At 41.2% G+C, this 19,169-nt stretch overlaps 1 protein-coding gene across 2 annotated transcripts in view; it reads right to left on the bottom strand.

Moving 5' to 3' along the window:
• Positions 1 to 604: 604 nt before the first annotated feature.
• The window catches only part of LOC106565557 (6-phosphofructo-2-kinase/fructose-2,6-bisphosphatase 4), a 46,092-nt gene continuing 27,527 nt past the window's right edge, over positions 605 to 19,169 (bottom strand). For both annotated transcript variants that reach the window (XM_014132816.2, XM_014132814.2), the window contains exons 2-14: positions 7,146 to 7,262; positions 6,933 to 7,029; positions 6,562 to 6,628; positions 6,069 to 6,143; positions 5,905 to 5,961; positions 5,518 to 5,639; positions 5,136 to 5,343; positions 4,910 to 5,056; positions 4,495 to 4,599; positions 4,294 to 4,423; positions 4,014 to 4,076; positions 3,497 to 3,561; positions 605 to 2,675 (exon numbers count right to left, since the gene is read on the bottom strand). In XM_014132816.2, the coding sequence (XP_013988291.1) occupies positions 2,616 to 2,675; positions 3,497 to 3,561; positions 4,014 to 4,076; positions 4,294 to 4,423; positions 4,495 to 4,599; positions 4,910 to 5,056; positions 5,136 to 5,343; positions 5,518 to 5,639; positions 5,905 to 5,961; positions 6,069 to 6,143; positions 6,562 to 6,628; positions 6,933 to 7,029; positions 7,146 to 7,262 (1,313 nt within the window). In that variant the 3' untranslated portion in view covers positions 605 to 2,615. The remainder of the gene's footprint in view (positions 2,676 to 3,496; positions 3,562 to 4,013; positions 4,077 to 4,293; positions 4,424 to 4,494; positions 4,600 to 4,909; positions 5,057 to 5,135; positions 5,344 to 5,517; positions 5,640 to 5,904; positions 5,962 to 6,068; positions 6,144 to 6,561; positions 6,629 to 6,932; positions 7,030 to 7,145; positions 7,263 to 19,169) is intronic.

The following is a 19,169-nucleotide window of genomic DNA, read 5'->3' as shown; positions in this document are numbered from 1 at the left end:
GTTCCAACAGCTAATTTCCAGTTTTCCCCCCTCTCTACTCAGACAAATTCCAGACTGTCCTAGTACCTGTTGCTTGAGGACATGCTCTTTGCTAAGAAGCTATAAATTATATATATATTTACCATTTTAATTGAAAACAATCACAGTGAGGTACTTAATTGTTACCCAATTTTTGTTTGATATTGAGATAAAAACAGCTGCTTTGATCCTGTTTAAAAAGCAGCTTTTTGTTTGAATGTTGTGGGCATATCCCAACAACAAAATGGTGTGGGCGTATACTGGTCAATAAAAATGACACGTCTCAAGCCAAAAACATGACAACATCCTCTGAGGAGATAGCAAGCATTTTTTAAACCGTGTGTTTGAGATACAAGTTTGAGATGGGGTTTTTGAAGTGTTTCTCTCACTTATGCTTTTGCCACAAATACAAGTATAGGATGAATCAAAAACACTATTTGGGTATAAGTTAAGATGTGCTTTTAAAAGTGAGACTTTCACTGGACAGTTAAGGCCAAGGCCTGAGTAAGGACTCTATAAATATGACTGACTATTACATGAAACACTTCAAGGAGACATTTTTTTAGCAGAAGACTACAGCAAGAGATTTAACCAAAAAATATTTATTCCATTTGGATGATGTAGATATTTACATTGAATGCATCATATTCTTGGCACGTTGACAAACAAGTCAAAATGAACAAACAAGACATGGTGAACATGCTGAAAAACGATAAACAAGCAGTGAGCGATTTAATGACATTCACAGCATTACTGACAACTGATTATTATGCTGATCATTACTTATGCGTTTACACATATATTAGTAGTTATTTCAATTGATTTGTCATGATACTACAGGTGCTAAAAAACAGCAGCATTTTAGACATTGAGAAATAGAGCCAAACACATTCTAGATATAGCAGATCACTGATGCAACATGAAAAAAGTCAATCAGTTTAGATTTTAACTAGATGAAGATGACCTTGATTGAAAAAAATAGATGTGCAAAACCACCTTAATATGTCTGATTTTATACCAGACATATATATATAAAAAAAAATACTACCTACAATTTATGTCCCCACCTAGAGTCCGATTCCAAATATCACATCTTCTGCAGCGGGTAAACGCAATAGTTGGTTTAATAGGAAATTCACAAAATAAAAAACAGCTTTTTAAAAAAACACTTGTTAACAGACAAATGGTTGGACAAAAACTAAGAACAAGGAGTATTACATTTAGTTTACACAGACAGCCAATTCTGATCTTTGCCAAATGATTGGCAAAAGAGTTGATCTGATTGGTTAAAAGGCCAATTAGTGGACAAAGTTCAGAACTGGGCTGCCTGTGTCAGACACTTTACAATTTGATGAAAAGCCATATGTCATGTATATAAAAAAGGTTTCACATCAGATTGAGTGTATTATGAACACTCACACACATACAAAACACACTCACAGGCACACATACCCTGATAGTGGGGTGAATCACCATTGAACTGGATTCCAGTTGTCTAGACGGCTGCGTTTAGACTGGCAGCCTAATTCTGATATTTTTTTCACTAATTGTTTTTTGGACCAATCAGATCAGCTCTGAGAAAGATCTGATAAGATTGGTCAAAAGACCAATTTGTGGAAAAAAGATCCGGATTGGGATGCCTGTCTAAACACAGCCGATTAAACAAGTATTTTTTTTTAAAGAACCTTAAAGAGGAAATCAGCAGTCGCTACATACATTTTTGGACTTATAAATGAATGATTCTTGAAGAATAAAATGTATAAATGCCTACATTAGAACCCAAAATCTAAGCTTTTACTCCAATGTTTGTAAACAAAGTAAATGTAAACAAACACTATATAGCCTCAAAACATGGTTAAAACTCAATGTTGATATCATGGATGGTCAGCCCATGCATCCATAGCTCTAGCTATGAATTTCTCCAGCCCATCCATCAGCTTTTTACCGAAACTGGGGCAGGGATTACGCTTCGCTATTGTTTCCTCTGCCGATTGCCGCTTTAGATAGATTCAGATGCACTCTTTTCAAATAGCGCTGCAAGGATTTTTTTCATTTTATAGCAATTTGCATTGATTTCTGATTGAGTAGATGAAGTAGCCACGGTGAGTGATGTCACTTTGGTTTCTAGGGCCTGGATTCAATCAGATCAAGCATTAACCAGTGGTAGCTGGTGTTTAGGAGGTGCTGGAGGTGGAACTGTTATAGAGCCGTCTAATCGAAGCCACACCCGTCCCACTCACGTTAGAAGTTCAGAACGAGAAAGTGTAGGCTATATAGAAATAATGACACTCAAATTGAACATCATTAACCTTAATAATGAGGATTCATATCAGCCTAATCGAGGTGTATATTACAACACATTCCAGTGTTCAAACTATAACAAGGCTGCATGGGATTATTACTAATGCGACTCGGCACATAAAATGGAAACGTCCGCAATAGGTATCACGCCGGGAGTCGCTTCCTGATTTGACAGCTCTAACACAGTTACACCTCCGACATTCCATGAATAAAAGCAATGAAACTGCTATGCAGTTGTCGGTTATCGCGGGTTAAGGAAGAACTGATTGAATCTAAACTTTGTGCGCTGTCACTCATCACTGGTGGGCGGGGACTGTGAACAGGGCTTCTTCTGGCATCCGTGAAATGTCTACATTCTGTACAATGAAAAGAGAGAGCAGTCAGTACTAGGACACATTAGGTTAGTTTAATTGAACCTTTCTCTCTCTATTTAGCCGTGTTCACATTGGCAGTTTGAAGTGACTCAAATCCTATTTATTTGCATATCCGATTGGAAATCGGTTCTTTTTCCTGCAGTCTGAACAGCCCAAAAGTACATAGGATCGGATATTTCTGTGTGTCTGAACGGTCAAATCAGATTTATTTGCCCTCAAGTGGTTTATTATTCGGCATATTTATTTTTTCATTTTTTATTTAACTAGGCAAGTCAGTTAAGAACAAATTCTTATGCATCTTGTTGCTTGCGTGTGGTAGCAAACTAGCTTCTTCATTGTTTACATACAAATGAGTGAATGTGCTAGAAAGTTAAACAGCTACCTAGCTAGCTAGTTGACTGCTGTGGCTAGCCAAAAAGGACTAGTTTTGAAAGTTGGATCATCTTATCATCTTGAGACTTTAAGTGTTCTTACACTATGATTTTGAACATTCAAAGCAACTGGGAAACATCCATGGCAGGCATTATTGTCACCTTAACATGCTACATAACGTCTCAGTGATTGGTAGTGGTGCTCAGGCTTCCTATCAGCCTACATACCAGTCATTACTGTGACAACTAGTGTAGCCTTGTCAGAAAATCAACGCTGTCTAAACAAACAAATCCGATTTGGTAACTTGCTGTTTGGACAGTCAGTAGTCCAAAACGGATTTAAAAAACGTATTTGAGCATTAAGGCCTGCAGTGTGAACAAGGCTTTTGAGAGTGCAAGCCCAGTAAGGGTGCTTCTGTCTGGGGTACCTACCTCCGGCCTGTCCCTGTGGGTGTTCACAGCTTCCACATTCAACCAGACAGACTCTACTTTACATCCTACATGGACAGGATGGGAGACAAAACAAAACAGGTTCCTTCGTCAGACCACTAGAGAGCAGCAGCAGAACACTGGGTCTAATACACAGATCAACACTACTAAGGTACATAAAATATAGGTGCAGTGTAAAGGATCCAGGTGTTCCGAATCAAATGGATAAATACATGTCATTGGAGTAAATATGCATGGAATAAAGCAGGGGCGCAACTTTGGTTTTATACTGAATAAAAATATAAAACACTACAGCACACAATATCACTTTTTGTATCACAGTGTAATGATAGAACTGTGGGAGGGCATACACAAAAATGCTATTTCAGAATGTGTGTGTGTGGGGGGGGGTCAGGTCCCCAGTGAAAGTTGCACCCCTGAAATAAAAGCATCTCATTGAAACCACTATGCTGTGTTTATTAATACACTTTCATGCAGTTATTGATAATAGTGTACTCACCATACGCCACAGGGGTCAGCTTCAATACAGTGTGCAAAGGGCACTTCAGGTAAGGCAGCTCCTCTGAAGAACAAAAACAGAACAATGTTGTAAAAGCCTAAATGGATTCAACTGAGTTGTGTTAGAGCTACTAAAATCATATATCAATGCTTATCTGATCATGACTGATGAACAGCACATGCAGAACACTCACTCTCCTATAGGCTCAGTTTGTTATCGAATAGTAGGAATTAAACTGTAATACTGGGGTGTGTTGGGTATTTCAAGAGATATACGGTACCTGCACTCTTATCCAGGAAGTAAGCGAGCAGGCAGCGCATGACAGCCTGGTGACAGATGACCAGGACGTTCTCCTGCCTCTCCAGCTCCATGATGACTGGCTCCAACCGCTGCACCAGGTCCTCATAGGACTGAGGGGACAATCAGAGGCCTGTTAACACACACACTTTGTCAGTCAGTGTTTGTGCTGTGATGGACTCACCTCTCCTTTAGGGTAGCGGTAGCGGTATTTGTCCTGGTCTCTAAGTGAAAACTCCACAGGGAAATGTACCTGGATCTCCTCATACATCATCTCTTCACACACACCCTAGGAGAGGGAGACAAAGCAAAACAAGCTGTTGAACAGCAGGGTTAGGAGACATGGGAAGTGGGAACCACCAATCACATTGGCTGACTCAGAGCATATTCGTAGATACACTATGAAAGAATAAATACAAACAAAATACCAAGTCAAAACACACACGCAACGAAAAACAAAAATATTGTTTAACAGCAGGCTTAGGAGACATCACATTGAAATTAAAAGGACACATTAAATTCATATTTTAGGCTAAAATACAAACAAATGTTGCTTACACACACACACACACACACACACACACACACACACGACTTACAGCATCGATCTCGTTGAGAGCCTTCCACTGCTCGTAGGGCAGAGCCACGGCCTCAGCTGTCTGAATGGTTCTCTTCATCTGGCTGGTCCACACCTTGAGATTCTTAATGTTCTGCTCCTCGATAAACTTCCCCAGACACTTTGCAAACTGACCAACAAGCAAGGGAGAGAAAGATTGTTAAATATACATTTTTATTACGAAAAGACAGAAGGACAAACCAACAAACCTCCTTGCCCCTGACAGACAGGCCTGAGTCTCCTCCGATGCATCCTTTGACATTGAGGTCACTCTCTCCATGGCGACACAGGTAGATGGAGCGTGGTGTGATGTGGATGTTCATTAGGTAGTAGACGATGCGGCTCTGGATGTGGTCCAGCACCCTGTTCACCAGGTATCTCCGGCCCACGTCCATGATCTTAATGTAGGACAGATCCCTGGGGTGGGGGATGGAGTAGGAGTGACTATCAGATCTATTAGCAGTGTGAGGTTAAGACTGCTGACCTTGTCCATGTGTATTCTGAGTGTGTGTTTGCATTCTCACTTGTCCAGTATCTTGTCAGAGCGTATTCTGAAACCACTAGTGTGTGTGTGTGTGTGTGTGTGCTCACTTGTCTAGAACCTCATCCAGTGGCTGGTAAGAGTTCTCGTAGCACTTGATTCTCTTCATGAAGTCCTCGATGACCTCCTCTGTATTACAGTCTATGTAGTCAGGACTACCCAGCTTCACTTGCTGCACGGACAGATAGGAAAAACAGACAGTAAGAGGAAATGAGTCGAGAGAAAAAGAGGAAAAACATCTTGCTTGTCTGAATGTTTCCCAGGGTATATCAATAGAAAGATAGTACAAATTATTCACCAGGAGGCCTGTCACACAGGAATATCAATTATTAAAATAGTAGTCTTGAATTTTATGAGCAATTATGCTTAATAATGTCTGATCTTTCATACAACCAGTGACACACACACAGTGCTGAAAGATAGCAGATGTCACGCACCACTATGTTCTCCGCAATGACATCAGGGTCTTCACACACAGACTCCACAAAGAACACCTAAGGTTGAAAATGAAGATTTAGTATAAAATACATTACAGTGAAATATACTGTACACTATAAGGTAGTGAAGCCAATAACTACAGATACTAACGGTGGTTCCATACCTTAAAGCTGTTCTGCTTTGCAAACCTGGTGATGGTCCATCTCCTCTCCCTGGTGGTGTTAGTGGCATCAAACACCTGAGGTAAGGAAGATCAAACCCCAGTCAGTCACAACATCCTCATTGCATTCAGGTTAGGAGTCCCGGCAGCACCAAGCAAAACATGAACATGTATAGGAGTTGCTGCGCTTACCCAAACAAGTCTTGTAGACTGAAGAGCAATAGTGGGGAAAAGGATGCACACGCCAAAACACAAGTTATTCTTTGCATAGTAGGCTAGATTAATTACATACCTGTATACTGAATTTAACATTCAAGACAGCCCTGGCATTTGAATACATGTACCTAATGTACATAAATACATTCAGTAAATGTAATTACCAAGCAAGAAATAACTATTGGCGTGTGCACCCTTTCCCCACTACTCAGCAACATCCTCATTCACACTGTGATCATGAACCAAACAAGTCCCCGTGGGCCTGATCTACTCTACTCACCGCCACCTGGCCCCCCTCCACAGTCAGGTACTGGTGCACATCCTTCAGCGCCGTCAGTGCACACTGCCTATGGGTGAACACGTACACAACAGAATCAGAAAGACGGCACGAAACTCCTTAAAAGAGAATGTAGGTACAGATCTATGATAATTGACTGAATTGAAACTTTGCTAAAATAAAGCAACTGGGTGAAATTGCACGTTGCAGATATTAAATGTAAATAGCTACTTATTTGTATCTGCCTAGTAGAGCCCAACAAAGAGCCTATTCCCTGTAACTTTGGCCTGTAGTGAGAGATAAGTGAATAGAGTGTTGGGTTAGGCCTAACTTGTCCCATGCATTTCAATCCATCAGCCCTTCTCCAGCCTCACCTCCTGATCTTCAGCCCCTCTTCATTGTCTGGATGGAAGAACTCAAAAGACTTGTAGATCTTCACACACTCCCTCCTGTACTGACCCACATTGAACTCTAAAACAACATAGATACTTTTAGTCAAGATGAACATGTTTGTAGTGTAAACCCTATTCCCTGTGTGTATGTGTCCATGTGTGTGCGAGAGAGAGAGAAAGAGCTAGACCTAGTACCTTTGGTCGGCACACCAATCCAGTTGAGATAGCGGGTCAGCTTCTTGGAGATGTAGGTCTTCCCTCTCGCTGGGAGGCCCACCGTCACAATGAGGGTGGGACAGTTGGTCATACATACTGAGAGAGAAAGAGGAGATACAGAAAAATAGGAAGAGAGAGACAGAAAGTTTAATGAACACAGACATTGTGAATATCAGTGGAAGCTACAGTCTATTGTTGAATCAAGTGGGACCTTGCGCCATTAATGCAGAATCTAATCGAACAACTCAGACCTTAATTAAGGCGTAGACTGGATGGAGTAGCTTTGGGTGATCATTTGAGTGAAGGTAAAGCAGACAGAAACAGATACATGCATTCACAATAAGAATTGAAACCCCTAACATATTTGAGCCAACTGAGGAACAATGAGAATGTAGAGTGGAGAGAGGAGAAGTAGGCATGAATTGTGTTGTTGACAGATGGAATCTAGGAATAAAAATAGATAAATGAATAAATAAATTGCTCCCATACCGAAGAGCAAGTCAATCAGACTATGGCTTTGCAAGATCTGCTGAAGCTGTGACACACATTTCCAGATTAAACTAGGGTAAACAGACCTGACGCTAAGAGGGATCCACAGACTGCACACAGGCATACTATCCGATGATCCTAGAACAACCAAATTTCAGTGATCAACTACAGAACAGCCTTACTTATTGAAACCATCAACAAAAGTTAAGAGTGACACAGCATAAAACGCTGCCCAACTGCTTGCTGAGGGCAAAAAAGCATCTAATGACGTACTTAGCTTTTCTACGAGTGGTCTGAGGCAGGCATTAGATTTAGTGGGAGGACACGGAACAAGTCAAACTAAAATACTACAGATCCCAAGCAGTGGCTGACTGAACCCTTGGTTGACTCAGCAAAAAGTAGACAGAGTTCCACAGGAGGTGAGACAAACCAAGACCGCAGAGTAATCATCTGCTGCCTACCTACCACACACAAACGACACTGCCCTCCACACAAAATCTCTCTTCTGCAACAGTTATGCAGCAGTATACCACCCTGAATCCCATTGCTGGCTTGCCTTTGAAGCTAAGCCTGGTCAGTCCTTGGATGGGAGATCAGATGCTGCTGAAAGTGGTGTTGGAAGGCCTTTAGGGAGCACTCTTCCCTCTGGTCAAAGGAGATCCCAATTTCCCAGGGTAGTGATTGACACTGCCCCGTGTAGGGTGCCGTCTTTCGGATGGGACGATAAACGGGTGTCCTGACTCCCTGAGGTCACTAAAGATCCCATGACACTTATCGGAAAAGTAGGGGTGTTAACCCCGGTGTCCTGGCTAAATTCCCAATCTGGCCCTCATGCCATCATGGCCACCAACCCCAGCTTCCAATTGGCTCATTCATTTTTATTTTACCGTTATTTTACCAGGTAAGTTGACTGAGAACACGTTCTCATTTACAGCAACGACCTGGGGAATAGTTACAGGGGACAGCAGGGGATGAATTAGCCAATTGTACGCTGGGGATGATTAGGTGGCCGTGATGGTATGAGGGACAGCTTGGGAATTTAGCCAGGACACCGGGGTTAACACCCCTACTCTTACGATAAGTACCATGGGATCTTTAATGACCTCAGAGAGTCAAGACACCCGTTTAACGTCCCATCCGAAAGACGGCACCCTACACATCCCCTCTCTTCCCCCCTGCAACTCTACCCCAGGTCATGGCTGTAAAAGAGAATACGTTCTTAGTCAATTTACCAGGTAAAATAAGGGTTAATTAAAGAAATATGTCCTCTAAGGAAATGTTCTTCATAAAACCGTCTGGGGCAATCCCTGTTGGGACCCGAACCCACAGTGAAGGGACATATGGAAGTTCTGGAGTGAATCGGTAGGTTTTCCTCAACTGTTTCTTTTGGACTTTTGACGATAGTTGGCTGCCTGTTATTCTGCAGCGCAACAATAACAGTGGCTCATATTGATTGTTTACCAGTCCCTTCTCAATGCTGCTGGGCCATGGACAGGTGGTCCAAAGAAACAAATACACAAACAGGCGCTCCTGTGCTGTCATTTCCATAAGTTCAACGTCGCTGTCACTGTGCATATATTTGCTCAAATGATGTTTAAAGGGCGGCTGAACTCACAGAATTTGCCTGGGCTCATTAAGAAAAACGAGATTTGCGTCTTGGGTGGGGGGGAGGGGGCAGTTGTAACACTGACCAAGATGAGGACGGACAGTGAAGAGCGACCTGGACGTCTCGGCCAGCGGAGGCCTTGAGTGGATGTTGAACTGGATGTGGAATGAGCTAGACGGCACAGAGTTTTTAACATGCGTCCGGACACCATCTTGTAGAGCAAAGAGAGCGAGCTGTCTGTCGCAGCCAAGTGGAAGCTGTGGCTTAGCGGAGGACGCTGCTAACTTGTACAACACATTTCTACTACAAGTCATCTCACAGGCTCTTTGTGCTAATTACACAAATATACACTGAGAGTACAAACATTAGGATCACCTTCCTAATATTGTGTTGCACCCCCTTTTGCCCTCAGAAAAGCCTCAATTCATGGTATGGAATCTACAAAGTGTCAAAAGCTTTCCACAGTGAGTTGGCTGGATGTCCTTTGGGTGGTGGATCATTCTCGATACACACAGGAAACTGTTGATCGTGAAAAACTCAGCAACGTTGCAGTTCTTGACATACTCAAACCGGTGCCAGTGGCACCTACTAGCATACCCAATTCAAAGGCACTTACATTTTTGTCTTGCCCATTCACCCTTTGAATGGCACACATACACAATACATGTCTCAATTGTCTCAAGGTTTAACAATCCTTCTTTAACCTGTCTCCTCCCTTTCATATACACTGACTGAAGTGGATTTAACAAGTGACATCAAAAGGGATCATAGACGGACCAGGTGAAAGCTATGTCATGGAAAGAGCAATTTTGTTTTGTATACTCAGTGCATTGGTTCAATATCACCTTCTCATGATATATAGCCATCACTATATTTTTCTATCTTTACTTTATGCTACAATACTGTATTGATTGTTGCTATTAAAAACGGACACTCCAGCTTTTTATATTTCATTTTTTTCCTGTTGAGAAATAATATCCCATGTATAAATCCAGTAATGTACAGTCGTGGCCAAAAGTTTTGAGAATGACAAATATTAATTTCCACAAAGTTTGCTGCTTCAATGTCTTTAGATATTTGTGTCAGATGTTACTATGGAATACTGAAGTATAATTACAAGCATTTCATAAGTGTCAAAGGATTTTATTGACAATTACATGAAGTTGATGGAAAGAGTCAATATCTGCAGTGTTGACCCTTCTTTTTCAAGACCTCTGCAATCCGCCCTGGCATGCTGTCAATTAACTTCTGGGCCACATCCTGACTGATGGCAGCCCATTCTTGCATAATCAATGCTTGGAGTTTGTCAGAATTTGTGGGTTTTTGTTTGTCCACCCACCTCTTGAGGATTGACCACAAGTTCTCAATGGGATTAAGGTCTGGGGAGTTTCCTGGCCATGGACCCAAAATATCAATGTTTTGTTCCCCAAGCCACTTAATTATCACTTTTGCCTTATGGCAAGGTGCTCCATCATGCTGGAAAAGGCATTATTCATCACCAAACAGTTCCTGGATGGTTGGGAGAAGTTGCTCTCAGAGGATGTGTTGGTACCATTCTTTATTCATGGCTTAGGCAAAATTGTGAGTGAGCCTACACCCTTGGCTGAGAAGCAACCCCACACATGAATGATCTCAGGATGCTTTACTGTTGGCATGACACAGGACTGATGGTAGCGCTCACCTTGTCTTCTCCGGACAAGCTTTTTTCCAGATGCCACAAACAATCGGAAAGGGGATTCATCAGAGAAAATGACTTTACCCAAGTCCTCAGCAGTCCAAGCCCTGTACCTTTTGCAGAATCAGTCTGTCCCTGATGGTTTTCCTGGAGAGAAGTGGCTTCTTTGCTGCCCTTCTTGACACCAGGCCATCCTCCAAAAGTCTTCGCCTCACTGTGCATGCAGATGCACTCACACCTGCCTGCTGCCATTCCTGAGTCAGCTCTGTACTGGTGGTGCCCAGATCCCGCAGCTGAATCAACTTTAGGAGACGGTCCTGGCGCTTGCTGGACTTTCTTGGGCGCCCCGAAGCCTTCTTCACAATATTTGAACCGCTCTCCTTGAAGTTCTTGATGATCCGATAAATGGTTGATTTAGGTGAAATTTTACTGGCAGCAATATTCTTGCCTGTGATGCCCTTTTTGTGCAAAGCGATGATGACGACACATGTTTCCTGGCAGGTAACCATGGTTGACAGAGGAAGAACAATGATTCCAAGCATCCCCCTCCTTTTGAAGCTTCCAGTCTGTTATTCGAACTCAATCAACATAACAGAGTGATCTCCAGCCTTGTCCTCGTCAACACTCACAACTGTGTTAACGAGAGAATCACTGACATGTCAGCTGGTCCTTTTGTGACAGGGCTGAAATGCAGTGCTAATGTTTTTTGGGGGATTCAGTTAATTTGCATGGCAAAGAAGGACTTTGCAATTAGTCTGATCACTCTTCATAACATTCTGGAGTATATGCAAATTGCCATCATACAAACTGAGGCAGCAGACTTTGTGAAAATTAATTCTCAAAACTTCTGGCCACAACTGTACACACACACTTAAGGTTAATGGCAAACAAATATGTTGAGAAAAATCTATTTTTTTTCTGCAAACTTCAAGGAGTAGGCCATTCAAGGAGTTGGTCTGATGGTGCCCTCTGATGTCATCGGCCTCCCCCACCCCACTTATGCTATGTCATGAGGATACCTAGACCACCTATTGAGATGTGCCTAGAGCAGATGATAAATGAAGTGATAGGGAGAATGGAATACAGCGTTCATTTCGTCGACAACAACTATGACAAAAAAATACTTGTCAACAACATTTTTCCTGGCTAAAACTACGGCGTTAACGAGATGAGATGCCCTGGGAGAAAAACAATAACTACTACAAATAACTTTTCATTTTAGTCTAAAATGTGACGATAAGCATGCAGAATATTTCAAGTCATGGTACTTTATATCGTTGTGTGTAACATGGACAATTTAATTACACTTAGACAAAGCTTTTTCATTGTTAAAATAGGCCCCAAAAAATGTAAATAAATAAAAATGTCTCTCACAAGTGTTTGAATACTAACGTCCGTTCAGATATCCGGATATTCAATTCACAGTGCCCATGCCAAGTTCACAGTTGGTCTATCCACATATCTGTCGACAGTTGTCGCAGTGACATCACGAACATTCTATCGTTATGAGAAGGTATAAACACAAAAACGACAGGCTGCATAACATCAGCATCCTGGTGGTCCAAATTTCTGAATTTTAATAACAATAAACCCATCTGTTTAAAAATGTATTTTGTATATGTCATAAACCAGGCAACAAAAAAGCAACTTTCTAAACAATGTCTTGTTACTAGCTAGCTAGTTCAAATAATGACCAGAGCATAGTGGACATCTTACTTTGTATTCAGGAAAATAAACTCACAACAAAGATCATTATTTACAAGGTAATGGCGAGCTGCAATGGATGCTACGACAAGGTCAAAGTTGAACTTTTTTCATGTGTCTGCGACAAGAAAACCGACAGTCGCAGCCATAGAAATAGAATCCATAGAACGGGCCTCCCCTTTCAAGTCACGGATGGCATAATGGGTGGAGTGGCAGCCATTTTGAGTGTACCCATAACTTGGTTGAAGATTACAAAGGTTAGGACAAGTTATGATTCCATGTGGAAGCTTTTCGAAATAAACAGATTCATGGGCCCAGTACGGTTGCTTAGCATAGCTGATCCCATAGACTGAGCCGGTAATCATAATTTTCCCACCGTGGGGGAAAACATGGGGGAGTTCTCTCGACCAGCAGAAAATAACTACTGCATCCAAAGTAGGTATTTTGCAAAGATTCAACCAAGTATAATCTTAGCAACTGTTCAAGCAATAATGAAAACATTGTAAGGGTATGAGAACCCCAAAAGTGTTTTGGTTTAGAAGAAATAGCCTAGATTTAAGTAGTTATGTTGAATGGGCGCAGTTGTTTCCCCCCACGGTGGCCCCCCACGGTTTATGAGGCGAATAGTGACTCGGAGTTATAAAGAGTTATGGCATATTAGAATCCTCATCTTAACCTTCATCTTCAACCTAAACCCATACCTGGAAGTAAAAGCAGGAATGGTACCCTTCAATCTGCGCTGTGATTTGTTGAGTCGCCGTGAACTCCTAATAATGAGGACAAAACTGACAGTGAAGTAGTCCCATTTGTAGAACATGGCAATCAAAATCCTATTGTGTACTATCAAACTCTGATACTCAACCAATGGCTTTCATTTGCATAGTGATTTGTTCAATTCTAGCATTCACTTCCAGCATTTTAAAAAATGTATTCATTTCCTGAACTAATTTATTATTTACACACTGTGTTATCCTTCTGATCTTAGTATGCTTCTATTTCAACAACAAAAACATTTCCTTTATGGAAATAATTATTTTCCTCTGACTGCGTATTTTCGGCTTTCGCCACTAGGGGTAGTCAGCCAATTTACAAGGGTCTATTTGGAAAGCTTCCTAAATTTGTTGACTTATGCTATAAAGTTAGCTAGTGGTTCTCAGCTGTTAGCAGGGTCTTAAAATCGCCCTAAAAACAGATTGGCATAATTTTTTGAGTCATTACTGAATTATTCTTTGTAACAAATCAAACATTTAAATACTGTTTTAGAAGGTAAAGTAAAAATCCAAACCAGTCAATGATTGCCGGCCCTACCGCCAAACCCTACGCTGGCAGTTAGTCGTTTCCCCATAAGTCATTGTAGCAACAATATAGCCACTACCACTTCCTCCAAATAGTCAGAATTAATATAAGATAAATATGAATTAATATAAGATAAAATCAAGTAATCAAAGTGACGTTTTTGCCGTCTTAGTCGTGCAACTTTATCTAGCTAAGGTGTTTGATACAGTATTTCTCAAGCAAAGATAGACTTTGGCCATGAAAAATGGTCCAACTCCGCCTCTTTCTCACTTTTCAAACAGAAATGGAGGGTGCCTTTGGTGGTTCTTCGAAGTGTCATTCTGGTCACACGCGCCAGAACCAACATAGGTAGTTTGTTAACTAAGCTAGCCAGTAACTCCTCCAGTATGTGTTGACGTCATTTCACAGGATTTGTTTTTGGACAGGAGATGTAGAGAATCGGTAAGAAATAGCGCACTGTCTCAATTCTCATTTCAAATCAAAATCGTATTTGTCACATGCACCAAATACAACAGTTATAGACTGTACCGTGAAATGCTTGCTCACGAGCCCTTCCCAACAATGCAGAGTTAAAAAAATATTAATACAAATAAAAACAGTAACAAGAGGAATACAATACACAAGAATTAAGCTACAAACAGGGAGTACCAGACCAATGTGCAGGGGTAAGAGGTAGATATGTACATAAAGGCAGGGTAAAGTGACTAGACAACAGGATAGACAATAATAGAGTAGCAGCAGTATATGATGAGTATGAAGGTGTGTGTTGTGTCTGTGAGCGGGTTTTGTGTAAGAGTGTCGGTGTAAAGTGTGTGTTGTGTCTGTGAGCGGGTTTTGTGTAAGAGTGTCGGTGTAAAGTGTGTGAATGGCCTTCCTGTGGCCTCCCTGTGGCTCAGTTGGTAGAGCATGGTGTTTGCAACGCCAGGATTGTGGGTTCGATTCCCATGGGGGGCCAGTATGGGGGGGGGGGAAATGTATGAATTGAAATGTATGCATTCACTACTGTAAGTCGCTCTGGATAAGAGCGTCTGCTAAATGACTAAAATGTAAATGTAAAATGAATGAATACACACACACACGTTCAAAAGTGCTGGGGTCACTTAGAAATGTCCTTATTTTTTAAAGAAAAGCTCATTTTTTGTCCATTAAAATAACATAAAATTGATCAGAAATACAGTGTAGTTAATGTTGTAAATGACTATTGTAGCTGGAAACGGCAGATTTTTTATGTAATATCTACATAGGCGTACGGGGGGCCAGTATGGGGGGGGGGGGAAATGTATGAATTGAAATGTATGCATTCACTACTGTAAGTCGCTCTGGATAAGAGCGTCTGCTAAATGACTAAAATGTAAATGTAAAATGAATGAATACACACACACACACACACACACGTTCAAAAGTGCTGGGGTCACTTAGAAATGTCCTTATTTTTTAAAGAAAAGCTAATTTTTTGTCCATTAAAATAACATAAAATTGATCAGAAATACAGTGTAGTTAATGTTGTAAATGACTATTGTAGCTGGAAACGGCAGATTTTTTATGTAATATCTACATAGGCGTACAGAGGCCCATTATCAGCAACCATCACTCCTGTGTTCGCTAATCCAAGTTTATCATTTTAAAAAGATAATTGATCATTAGAAAACCCTTTTGCAATTATGTTAGCACAGCTGAAAATGGTGGTGCTTATTAAAGAAGCAATAAAACTAGCCTTTTTTAGACTAGTTGAGTATCTGGAGCATCAGCATTTGTGGGTTCGGTTACAGGCTCAAAATGACCAGAAACAAAGATCTTTCTTCTGAAACTCGTCAGTCTATTCTCGTTCTGAGAAATGAAGGCTATTCCACACGAGAAACTGCCAAGAAACTGAAGATCTCGTACAACGCTGTGAACTCACAGAACAGCGCAAACTGGCTCTAACCAGAATAGAAAGAGGAGTGGGAGGCCCCGGTGCACAACTGAGCGAGAGGACAAGTACATTAGTGTCTAGTTTGAGAAACAGACGCCTCACAATTCCTCAACTGGCAGCTTCATTAAATAGTACCCGCAAAACACCAGTCAACATCAACAGTGAAGAGGTGACTCCGGGATGCTGGCCTTCTAGGCAGAGTTACAAAGAAAAAGCCATATCTCAGACTGGCCAATAAAAAGAAAAGATTAAGATGGGCAAAAGAACAGACACTGGACAGAGGAACTCTGCCTAGAAGGTCAGCATCCCGGAGTTGCCTCTTCACTGTTGACGTTGAGACTGGTGGCTTGCTGTATAACCCCCAAAAAACAAGTGTTAAACCAATCAAAATATGTTTTAGATTCTTCAAAGTAGCCACCCTTTGCCTTGATGACAGCTTTGCACATTCTCGGCATTCTCTCAAATAGCTTCATGAAGTTGTCACTTCGAATGAATTTCAATTAACAGGTGAGCCTTGTTAAAAGTTAATTTGTGGAATTTCTTTCCTTCTTAATGCATTTGAGCCAATCAGTTGTGTTGTGACAAGGTAGGTGTGGTATACAGAAGACAGCCTATTTTGGTAAAAGACCAAGTCCATATTACGGCAAGAACATCAAGGTCAGTCAATCAGGAAAATTTCAAGAACTTTCAACGTTTCTTCAAGTGCAGTCGCAAAAAACATCAAGTGTTATGATGAAACTGGCTCTCATGAGGACCGCCACTGGAAAGAAAGACCCAGAGTTACCTCTGCTGCAGATTTTAAGTTGATTAGAGTTACCAGCCTCAGATTGGAGCCCAAATAACTGCTTTACAGAGTTTAAGTAACAGACACATCTCAACATCAACTGTTCAGAGGAGACTGCGTGAAATCAGGCATTGGTGGTTGGAATGCTGCAAGAAACCACTAAAGGACACCAATAATAAGAAGAGACTTGCTTGGGCCAAGAAACACGAGTATGGACATTAGACCGGTGGAAATCTGTCCTTTGGTCTGATGAGTCCAAATGTGAGATTTTTGGTTCTAACCGCTGTCTTTGTGAGACGCAGAGTAGTTGAACGGATGATCTTCGCATGTGTGTTTCCCACAGTGAAGCATGGAGGAGGAGGTGTAATGGTGGTGGTGTGGGGGTGCTTTGCTGGTGACACTGTCAGTGATTTATTTAGAATTCAAGGCACACTTAACCAGCATGGCTACCACAGCACTCTGCAGTGATACGCCATCCTATCTGGTTTGCGCTTAGTGGGACTATCATTTGTTTTTCAAAAGGACAATGATCAAACAGACCTCCAGGCTGTGTATTTGACCAAGAAGGAGAGTGATGGAGTGCTGCATCAGATGACCTGGCTTCCACAATTACTCGACCTCAACCCAATTGAGATGGTTTGGGATGAGTTGGACCGCAGAGTGAAGTAAAATGAGCCAACAAGTGCGCAGCATATGTGGGAACTCCTTCAAGACTGTTGGAAAAGCATTCCAGGTGAAGCTGGTTGAGAGAATGCCAAGTGTGGAAAGCTGTCATCAAGGCAAAGGGTGGCTACTTTAACCTGTTTAGGATAGGGGACAGTATTTTCACGCCCAGATAAAAAACGTACCCGATTTAATCTGGTTATTACTCCTGCCCAGAAACTAGAATATGCATATAATTGTTTGATTTGGATAGAAAACACCCTAAAGTTTCTAAAACTGTTTGAATGGTGTCTGTGAGTATAACAGAACTCATATGGCAGGCCAAAACCTGAGAAGATTCTAAACAGGAAGTGCCCTCTCTAACCATTTCTTGGCCTTCTATAGCCTCTTTATCGAATACAGAGGATCTCTGCTGTAACGTGACATTTTCTAAGACTCCCATAGGCTCTCAGAAGGTGCCAGAACGGGGAATGATGACTCTGCAGTCCCTGGCTGAAAAACAGTAGCGCATTTGGATAGTGGTCGACCTGAGAACAATGAAACGGGCGCGTACACGTGAAGAGTCCATTTTACATTTTCAGTCTTTGAACGAAAACAATGTCTCCCGGTCGGAATATTATCGCTATTTTACGAGAAAAATCGCATAAAAATTGATTTTAACCTCTATAGGCTAGGTGGGACGCAAGCGTCCCACCCGTGGTGCACTCCATCAACAGCAGGTGCATTTCAAGAGCGGCAAATTTGAATCCAAATAAATGTCAAAATTCTAATTTTTCAAACATACAACTATTTTACACCCTTTGAAAGATAAACATCTCCTTAATCTAACCACGTTTTCCGATTTCAAAAAGGTTTTACGGCGAAAGCATAAATTTAGAGTATGTTAGGACAGTACATTTACAAGAGTTGTGTGTAATGTTGTGCCAATTCAAAGACAGGCGTCACCAAAACCATAAAATCAGCTAAAATTATGCACTAACCTTTTACAATCTCCAACAGATGACACTCCTAGGACATTATGTTAGACAATGCATGCATTTTTAGTTCTATCAAGTTCATATTTATATCCAAAAACAGCATTTTACTGTGGCGTTGATGTTCAGGAAATCGTTTCCCTCCAATAACCGGCATTCAAGTCAGCACCACAAATTAAATAATTAAAATTAGAAAACATTGGTAAAATATTATATTGTCATTTAAAGAATTATAGATTTACATCTCTTGAACGCAATCAACTTGCCAGATTTAAAAATAACCTTACTGGGAAATCACACTTTGCAATAATCTGAGCACTGCGCCCAGAAAAATACGCGTTGCGATACAGACTAGCCGCCATGTTGGGGAGATCTAAAATCGAAAATACTATGTAAATAATCCATTACCTTTGATTATCTTCATCAGATGTCACTTCCAGGTATCACAGGTCCATAACGAATGTAGTTTTGTTCAAAAAAGCTCATAATTTATGTCCAAAAATCTCTGTCTTGTTAGCACATGATCTAAGCCCGCCGGACTTCACTTCATGAACGAGGGGAAAAAATATATTTACGTTCGTTCAAACTTGTCAAACGTTGTATAGCATAAATCATTAGGGCCTTTTTTAACCAGAACATGAATAATATTCAAGGTGGACGAATGCATTCTCTTTTATAACGTATTGGAACGAGGGTACCCAACATGAACTCGCGCGCCAGGTGTCTAATGGGCCATCATCGTTCCATGGCTCTTGTTCGGTCAGATCTCCCTCCAGAAGACTCAAAACACTTTGTAAAGGCTGGTGACATCTAGTGGAAGCAATAGGAAGTGCCAAAATATTCCTCAGCCCCTGTGTTTTTCAATGGCATAGGTTTAAAGGTAATACAACACATCAGGTA

Source organism: Salmo salar, chromosome ssa12 (assembly GCF_905237065.1).
Source record: "Salmo salar chromosome ssa12, Ssal_v3.1, whole genome shotgun sequence".
Taxonomy (NCBI): Eukaryota; Metazoa; Chordata; class Actinopteri; order Salmoniformes; family Salmonidae; genus Salmo; species Salmo salar.
The sequence above is the reverse complement of the archived record's forward strand: the minus strand, read 5'-3'. Positions and strand labels throughout refer to the sequence as shown.